We start from the raw sequence: 10,287 nt of genomic DNA, 5'->3' as shown, positions 1-10,287 counted from the left end.
GTCGCTCAGAGTTTATGGCCCTCATTTATTGGTGTTCATTACTTAGGCAGAAGGAACTACCGCATCAAGACCGAAGGTCTGACCAAGACGCTGTTCTGACCGCGAACGACTTCCTACTCAAGAGGAGAAGCAGCGTGAATGAATAACTTACAAACAAAACAAAGACGTGCCATAGCTGCAGTGGATGGATGTGTTAATGGACTTCTTTTGCTGAATGTCGAGTGATGTAGGCAGGGCAGCAGTGATAGAATAGTAAAGACTGGAACGGCTTCTTTCTGGCATTTCATATTCCTGGCGTTCGTGTAAGTACATCCTCTTTTATAATAGTAAGAATATTAACAGTAGAGGGAATATAGTCAACAATAATGTTTATTTCATGATAAGATATTTGTAATATTGGATTGTGATGGGTGTTACGTCTCCTAGGGGTAAGACACACAAAGAGGACGTAACATGGGACACTATAGCCAAGTCAATGTACAGCAGGTTATGCTTATTACTGCTTATTACTTTATCATGCGCACATAATATGTCAATACAGGCATGCTGGAGTAAAGGCTTAGGAAACATGATTGTCAATACCTCTGTTCATTCTCACCAGACAAACTGTACTAAAGTGATAGTTCTAAGCTACGCAGTTGAAATAATCTGAAAGTAGCCACAAATACATTTCAGTGAAAATAAAAAGTGCCTACATTTAAATATACCCAAGTGCATAAGATTAAAAAGTATCACTTTCTTTTCAGGGAAACATTTTGGGACCTTATTAAGGTTTATTACTGTAAATGAATGAATCACTCTGCATTAAACTTGCATTAATAATTGGACGTCTGTTATTTGACATTAACCATTGCATTATTAGGTGTAAAAGTAAACCACAAACCCGCCTTTAAGACCTTATTATGCATGAATTATGCTAATTGCTCAGCATGAATTACTCACCTAAATTCACATTCACACTATTTATCATATTATTAGAGTATCTTTGGCTGCATTTTTTTTGGTAGCCAAAAAGACAAATTGAATTGCCATATATAAAAATTCTATCAAAATATTAAGTTATTATATGATTAAACATCTAGAATCTAACTTAACAACACCTAGAACTTTCAAAATAGGACGCTAAGTAGATGTAAATTTAGGTGATAAATTCATGCATCATTCATGCTCATTTGCTCTTAAGTGTTTATTTCAGACTAAACCCTTCGTATCTGTGATGAAATCACTGTAACTCATGACCTCAAGTGTTTTATTGCTTTATAAAACTGCAAACACCTAAAACAGCACAACAGGGAAGAAATATGGATTCCCACATATGGGAACCAGCAAAATTATACCCCACTTCTCTGCCAGTGTCTTCTAATCTGCCGCCGTACTTTAATACCATTGTAAAGAATCGGATTTGCTCCAATAATTAGATTAGTATTTTGTTGTCACACATAAGACTCCATACCGAAAATGGCCTAATCGGAAATGCACGCAGGATCAGGCGATCTTTTTCAGGTGACGTCTGCAAAGTCTTACATTTTTGTCTTTTTTTTTTAGGATGTTTAAAATGTTTACAGTAGTGATATCTGATCTGTGCTGTAAATGCTAGACTAAGGGAAACTGTTGACATTCTTGCACCAGTCAAATGGAGGAAAAACTTGCTTACTCAATAAAAACCGTGGGTGAAAGACTAAACACGGCAGCTGTCATAAAGCAGCATTATAACTGCTGAAATAAGTCCTCTGAAATGCTTGATAAGGCACCTGAATCAGTTATGACTTCTTTCTGTTATCTATTATGAGGAGCTCACAAACATTAGAAACATATTCAGTTTTTCCTGCGAGTGTCTTCTTGACCCTGTTCCTTTTATTTTGGTGTTAATGGATCTTGGTGCAGCTTTCAGTACAGTAGGGCTCTTAGGTATGGTTTTAGAAGAACTTGAACCACATCTAATGAACAGAAAGCTGTTACTTTCACTGGGAAATCATTCATAAAAAAAAATTTTTTTTGTGGAGTCCCACAAGGTCCAATTTTAGGGCCTGTGCATTTGTTGCTTTTCTCTTTCTTTTTTCAATGTCATTAAGAAACATTATCAATTTTTATAGCTATGCTGATGCAATTGTACATTTCTGTATCTTCAAAATCAAGACTGTTGATGAGCTTTCCAGCTTTGCCAGATATATCTCAGTGAATGCCACAACAAAACCAAGAAGATACGGCAATTCTGATCCTTGTTAGTAAAACCCAGAGAAAGCTGCTTTGTGAGCAGATTGGATCTTTTATTTCATATACAAAACTTGAAGCAGGAAACCTGTGTGTAATCTTAGACTCTGAGCTGTTTGTCATTAGAGAAATATCGATGAATTCTGCCTTTTCTGTTTATGCATTTGTTACAAGCAGCGTTAATTACTGTAATGCTCTTCTTACTAGAGGAAACAATTCATCCTCTAGAACAACAGAGGATTGCTCTGGATAAGAGCATCTGCTAAATCCTGTAAATTTTAATGTAAATAAGAACAAAATAAAGTTCATATCAGCCCCACTGGTACTGCACTGACTGCCTGTATCTTATGGCATATCTGGATAGATTTTGAAGTTATGCTATGAATTTTGAAAGCTCTACGCTCAGATTTCACAGCACGTCTGTCTATATCCCAACATGTGATTTTAGAACCGCAGATCCTGGCCGTCTGCAAACATCTTTCATAAACCACAAGCAATGTGAATAGGCATATTCTGTTGTTCTGCTTCTAAACAGTGTATCATTTTACTCATATGAATGTGGTTGGGTGTTTTAATAGTAAATATACATAAAATGCATTAAAACATTTTTTTTGTATTATTGAAGGGCTAAATGATAATGTAAGAAGAAAAGTTGAGTTTCTCTTGAAAATATAATTGAGTAAAATTAAAGGAAACAAATTCAAGTACAAATTTTCCAAATATGCAAAATATACTTAAGTATAGCAACAATTTTATAAGTATTTTCCACTCCAAGGGTTTTAGCACTAGAATAGCCTCAATTAGTCTAAACATTTAGTTTGTTTGATCTGAATCAAGTAATCAGCTTTCTAATAAAGCAATAAGCCACAATTGACTTCCTGGAGCTTATTGCTTTTATAATTAGCTGACAAAACATAATATAATAAAATGCATCAATGTTCAATAAAGCATTTAATTTATTATTAATAATATTTGCAGTTGTGAACTCTTCCATCAAGAGACACAGAGTGTTAACAGTGGGTTAGTGTTGCCAAGCAGCATAAGGGCCAAATATTATTCCACGATCACCCCAGTGTTTTTTTAATAACTGCTTTATTGACACAGAATTCAGTTTGTGCAGTCAGATGTCAATATATTAAATATTTTACAGTGACTTTGAACATGAGTTCCAATGGATGGTTCTTTGGAGAACCAAAATGAAGGGATACATAGGGTTCCTTTAGCAATGTTGTCGAAGAACCAGGTTTTGTTTCTTAAAAACTTCCCATCGATGATTCAAAATAAGGTGCCATAATGGGTTTCCTTAGTGACGCCATGGACAAGCCACTTTTGGTTCCCTGAGGAACCGTGTTTAAAACAGAGCTCTGTGAGTATGATGAACATTTAAAAGGTTCAAAGAACAATTCAGTTGATACAGAACCTTTACATCTTGTAACGGTTCTTCAAACCTCTTAAAGGTTCTTCATGCTCACAAAATGTTTTTTCAAACATGTTTTTTTACAGAACTAGAAGTGGTTCTTCCTCGGCACTGCTAAAGAAACTGTCTGTGGGACCTTATTTTGAAGTTATCCACTGGAATTTTTTAAAGAACGAAAACTAGTTTTTCCATGACATTGCTAAAGGAACTCTGTGTCACCTTATTTTAGAAGAGCCACCCTTTGGAAGCTCTAAGGGAACCAAAACTGGTTCTTTTATGGAATCACTTTGCGAAACCACCCAATTAAATTTTTCTGGTTAAAGTTTTCTGGTTCTTCTATGGCATTAGGTAAACAACCTTTTTGCCACCTTAACTTTTTAAGAAAGTATCTATCTTATAAATACTTTTGGTTTAAGTTCAGGTTAATAGAGAAAGGCAGGGACTGGCTATGGGTCATTAAATTCCAATATAATGAGAATTCTGTTTTTCTTACCTTTCTCAGAGCTATGGTGTCAGGGCAGGTGATCCTCTCTGTCTACATCGTCACCTTCTTGATTGGCCTGCCAGCAAATGCACTAGCCTTCTATGCCTTCGTCAAGAAGCTTCGAGAGAAACCCACCCCTACTGACATCCTCCTGCTGAACCTGACCATCTCTGATCTCCTGTTCCTGTTCTTTTTGCCCCTGAAGATGTATGAGGCGGCATCAGATATGCACTGGTTTCTCCCAGGCTACCTGTGCCCCATCACCACCTTCTTCTTCTTCTCCACCATCTACACCAGCTCTGTCCTGCTGATGGCCGTGAGTGTTGACCGCTATCTGTGCGTGGCGTATCCCGTCCAGTACAAGATCCACCGCAAGGCTCTCTATGGTATCATCTGCAGTGGCATCATCTGGATCACCACGTCCACCCATCTCTGCTTCATCTACATCGTGGACCACCTCACCAGGGGGGAAAGCCACATCCAGGACTGCTACAACAATTTCACCCAATCTCAGCTGGATGTGGTGCTGCCCATGCGGCTGGAACTGTGCCTGGTCCTGTACGTCCTTCCGCTCTTCGTCTGCATCTTCTGTTACACAAGGTTCATCCTCATCCTACAGAGAACCTCCAGTCTTAACGAGGGGAAGCGGCGGAGGGCGGTGGGCATGGCCGTGGGCACGCTGCTGGTCTTTGTGCTGTGCTTCCTGCCCTACAACATCACGCACATTCAGGGATTCATCATCCAGGAAGACGTGTCCTGGAGATCTGAGGCCTTGCTCCTTGCCACAGTCAACACAATCTTTGACCCCATCACTTTTTATTTCTCCTCAGCCTCTTTCCAAGGAAATCTGAAGGGGCTTCTGATCCACAAGCCTAAGACCAGTTACCCCGGGATTGGGATAACTAACGTCAGCACTATTCAGAATACAGTGAGGCAAGGTGAGCACACTGGAAACGCGCAGAACCATCACGCAGGTGCATCGCAATGGCAACAGACAGGGGACTGGCCTCGTCAGGCCATTTGACACAGGTGGCTGATCTTCTTCAAAGCTGTTATGTTTTACATTATGGTTCATTTTAAGACCACTACAGGGGAAGGACAATAAAATGGCATATAAAATTACTGAAGGAAGTACCTGAGAATGTCCTCCCATCATGGCCATCTCATGCCAAAGAAAATAAGGCAAACAAACCCAGACTCTGCTAAATGGATCCATAAACAAATTGAACACAGACCACTTCTTGTTATAGGACCTGAATCATCCAGTGATAACATGACCCGGTATATTATTGGACTCACCTACCATCCAAGTTTAGTCAGTCTAGGCTGAAGCTCCAGCTTCCAGTTAAGCAACCAATAGGAGGCACTGCAGTGACAGGGGTGATGAACTTCCACTGAAATCCCATTTTATACTCTTGTCATGCAGTTATAATGGTATAAAAGTTTCAAAATCGTTTAGTGAGTAAAATCGTTTACCATGTTTTGTACCGGATAACTAACTCTTCACAAACTCGCTGTTTTCCAGCAAAAGGTAACAGGTTACACGGTTAAGTAGGCCTAAGCTATGATGTTACTAGTGTAGTAAAGTTAGCTGGAGTGAAAACAGATGCTTATCTGAAAGACCACAGATTGAAAAGCCTTTAGGTGTAAAACCTAATGACCTAATGGATTTTTGCAGGGTTAATAAATGGTACACTGTGCGACGCCCAAGGTTTCCACCCATTTAGACAGTGTTAGCATTCAGTGTAGTGCTTTATTAAAAATCATGATGGAAAAATTAAACAAATTGTAAATAAGAAATATAAATGCCAATGTAAATGTTAAATGTAAATGTTGTATATTCTTCAAATCGTCCACGCCTCCTGTGACTGGTTTATTACATCACTCAGCACTTTCTGTGAATAGAGATCATTTTATGCCTTGACTTGTTCCTTCGGTGTTTTTCGCAAAAAGTGCTTAACCATCAGAAAATGTTCAGAGACTCATAAACTAAGTATGCATCATATGTCCTACACTGTATGAGCTGCTGTCACCATAAATGACTCAATAACAGGGTTAAAGTGAGGAACAGGGTGAAGCGCAGAGATCAGATTCCAGATGAAGCTGATTTTAAAGCAGTAAAAACATATGAAGCTTATAACACAGAGCAGAAAAGAAAGTTTAAAAATTGATTTGTTCAAAATATTTATATTATTCATTTTCATTTCAAATAACTGAAGGTTATACACACACGTGTGTGTGTGTGTGTGTGTGTGTGTGTGTGTGTGTGTGTGTGTGTGTGTGTATAAAACGTTGTTATTTTAAATGAAAATTGGAAGATTTTAATGGATATTTCTCATACAGATGTCAGTGAGGTGTGACAGCCCGTTTTAAAGGTGGATACAAACATTTTAAGCATTTTAATGAGCATTTAAATGCTAATTTAATCATTTTCTTTTACGTGAAAGTACAGATTCCTTCACTTTTTGCAGAAAAAATAAAAATGAGTGTTACCTAAGCTGGAAAAGTTTTTGTGACATTTAATCAAAATGAGCGAATTGCATTTTAAATGAGGGTCTCACACGCTGGACTCCAAGTTTAACATAAATGAATATATTTCAGTAACATGATTAGGGTGGTAAGCCCCCAGAAATGGTCAGAAATGGTCATTTGTGGTTCAGTTTGTGGTGCAGTTGATAAACAAATCCGGCTGATACTGTTAAAGAACCCAAAATGTATCATACACACACAGCTAAGCTTCCACTGCTTAATACGTCAAATCATAAACGATGCAAAGCGTTAACTGTGGTGAAGAAATGACCTCATTAACAAACAATTCATTAATAATAATCACATTGAACAAAGCAATTCTTCAACATTAGCCTGTGAGCGACTGGCACAGTCAAAGATGATGTCCAGAGCAACAGTATCAGTTTTGAAGGGTCACTCTCCCCAAAGAAAACATACAAACATGACCAAGCATGTTGTAAACATCCCAGCTTGCCTCCTTCAGCAGCGCCACGGTGGTCTACAGAGCAGGATTTTTGGGTGGAAAGATGAGGAGGACCCCCTTTTGATGATGTATCTCGAAGGTGGAGAAAATTTGGAGGTAAAGCTTGGAAGCCGAAAGTCTATGGAAGTCTGGGAGGCCATGAGCTGTGGTGGGTACAATTTTCTGGATTGTTATCTTGACATCACTACTTAGTTACTCAAGATAACAACAATGATCACAAGATCTTGAGATCGCAAGACAGGTTGTTATATTGAAGATCCCAATGTACTTATCTTGTGATGTCACGATAACAACTTTTAAGCCATAATGATCTCAACATAATAAAGTTGTTATAACGAAGCTGTTATCTTGAGAGCACAAGACAGCTATTTTGAGATCATGATCATGACTTAGTTATCTTGTGATCTCAAGATAACAGCTTTTGTTATCTCAAAATTACAAGATAATTAAGTGTTGATCTGAAGATAACAGCTTTGTTATATAGACATCTCAATATAATTAAGTTGTGCTATCAAGATAACAGCTTTGTTATCTCAACATCTCAAAATAATTAGGTTGTGATCTCATGATAACTTTTTTTATCATGAGATCACAAAATAAGTCATGATTTGACAAGACAGGTTGTTATCTTGAGATCACAAGATATTTAAGTTGTGATGTCATGATAACAATCACATTTGTGTTTATTGATCTCTACATCAGTGGCTACTCCAACAGTCAGGATTTCTTTGTTGCTTTAAAGGGATTCCCATTGACTGTATGATGTATATGCACAATGCATTCTGGGTATTGTAGTTTACATTTACTGCATTTGGCTGACGCTCTTATGCAGAGCGACTTACAATTCAATCACTTTACACAGGTGGGGGAAGGTGGTGTTAGGAGTCTTGCCCAGGGACTCTTATTGGTATAGTGTAGGGTGGTTGCCCTGGTGGGGGAATGAACCCGAGTCTACAGCGTAGAAGGCGGAGGTGTTACCCACTACACTAACCAACCACCGTGTAGTGACAGAACACTGTCATACCGATGAGGGACACAGTGCAGCGTAACATGTTGTTGTGGCTGTGCACACAATGTAAAGGACAACAGGCATTTTCAAAGGACTAAGAGACACAGGGTTTTACAGCACAGCCAGAAAACTGAGCTCACCTGTACTGCCAACACAGGTCAGTTACACCTGGCTGTCTTTCAGGATCACTTAGCATTCATTTAATAAATAGAATAATATGCAAACACACTCAGAAAGAGGCCCAAAGAGGTCAGGAGGTCAGGTAGCTGGTGCTAGATCTGATCTGCATGTGCATCAGTGACAAAACCTGAGCTCGTTTAAAGGGTTAAGAGAGACCGTCTGGAAAGTTGTGATGCATCCTTACAAACGACTCGTCACCTGTACTGATAAAACTACAATTAGCATGAGAAAATCACTGCTCACTGTTAGTCAGGGAGGTGCAGCGTTTCCTGTTGTGAGGGCGACGAGTCCTAAAATCCAGAAGAACAAATGCTAATCAAACACAAACTATCAGCGAAGCGAACCAGCGGTCACTGATGGGGAGAGACGCCACAGCGCTAATCAACACAAACTGCAGACGACAAATCCAAAACCCAGTCTCATCAAAAGCTTCACAAAGTGGTAATTTATCAGATCTAAGGCCAGTTTTACAGAAACATCTTCACTCTGAAATCTTGTCTGTTTAGTTACCATGACGACTTCAGTTAGGGCTGAATTTAGGACAGTAGCTGTTACAGAATGACCGCTCCTCACTTCATTATCTTAACCTAAATCCATACGAGGCAAAATATGACTACATTTCCAAAGTGGTGCTAGAACTTGTTTTAAGCATTAGTCTCTATTGTTTACAGGCAGCATAGTTCACTACTAATATAATGATGTTATATTTATCTATATTGCAAAACAGAGGTTTGACTTTTAAAAAATCCCAGACACTGGACTGCAGACATGATCTCCTCTGCACCTTCTTAATATCTTTGTGTGTTCATGTTGATGAAATCTCATCAGATAAAATATTGCATTGATAGTGGTGATGAATAAAAAGGAGACTGAGCTGAATATGTGACTGTATATTAAAAGAAATAACATACATTGTATTGCCAAAAGTATTCGGTCGTCTGGCTTCTCACGCATATGAACTTGAGTGTCGTCCCATTCTTAATCCATAGGGTTTAATATGATGGCGGCTCACCCTTTGCAGCTATAACAGCTTCAGCTCTTCTGGGAAGGCTTTCCACAAGGGTTAGGAGTGTTTATGGGAATTTTTGGCTGCTCTTCCAGAAGCGCATTTATGAGGTCAGACACTGATGTTGGACGAGAAGGCCTGGCTCACAGTCTCCGCTCTAATTCATCCCAAAGGTGTTCTATGGGGTTGAGGTCAGGACTCTGTGCAGGCCAGTCAAGTTCTTCCACACCAAACTGGCTCATCCACGTCTTTATGGACCTGCTTTGTGCACTGGTGGGCAGTCATGTTGGAACAGGAAGGGGCCGTCCCCAAACTGTTCCCACAAAGTTGGGAGCATGAAATTGTCCAGAATCTCTTGGTGCTGAAGCTTTAAGAGTTCCTTTCACTGGAACTAAGGGGCCGAGCCCAACTCCTGAAAAACACCCCCATATCATGATCCCCCCTCCACCAAACTTTACACTCGGCACAATGCAGTCAGACAAGTACCGTCTCCTGGCAACCGCCAAAGGCAGACTCATCCATTGGATTGCACAGATTCCCGTGGCCATGGAAGTGATTGGAACACCTGGATTCAATGATTTGGATGTGTGACTGAATAATTTTGGCAATATAGTGTAGCGTGACATGCAGACCAGATAAAGCATTTGGGAAATGGAAACTGCAACTCTGGAGCGCACCGCTAATAAAGCCAGCATACACCTGCATGGCTGGTGACCAGCAAAATCAGCATACGTTGTGGTTTGGATCCTGGTATGCTGGTCTACCAGAATAACCATGCTGGTTGACCAGCATATTCTTAACGTCCAGTTTACTGCCCTTTAGTTTTGGTTTAGTTTTGACCTTTTACATTTGTAATGGTAGCTGTTTGGCAAACTAACTTTTACCATTATTTTGATTACATGTTTATGTTTCAGCTGTGTGCATATTATTGGTTGCTTGGTAACAGGCATGACAGTTGATTATCAACTTTGATTGAATAGGTTAAAAT

At 39.3% G+C, this 10,287-nt stretch overlaps 1 protein-coding gene across 1 annotated transcript; it reads left to right on the top strand.

The window, feature by feature from the left end:
- Nucleotides 1-233: 233 nt before the first annotated feature.
- LOC108410972 (free fatty acid receptor 2-like) lies at nucleotides 234-5,136 on the top strand. The gene is made up of 2 exons (XM_017682316.2): nucleotides 234-302; nucleotides 4,131-5,136. Exon 2 carries the CDS (start codon nucleotides 4,135-4,137, stop codon nucleotides 5,134-5,136), a length of 1,002 nt encoding a protein of 333 aa, XP_017537805.1. The 5' UTR covers nucleotides 234-302; nucleotides 4,131-4,134.
- Nucleotides 5,137-10,287: the final 5,151 nt, after the last annotated feature.

Source organism: Pygocentrus nattereri, chromosome 24, assembly GCF_015220715.1.
Source record: "Pygocentrus nattereri isolate fPygNat1 chromosome 24, fPygNat1.pri, whole genome shotgun sequence".
NCBI lineage: Eukaryota > Metazoa > Chordata > Actinopteri > Characiformes > Serrasalmidae > Pygocentrus > Pygocentrus nattereri.
Note: the sequence above shows the minus strand (reverse complement) of the source record. Positions and strands in the feature narration are given on the sequence as shown.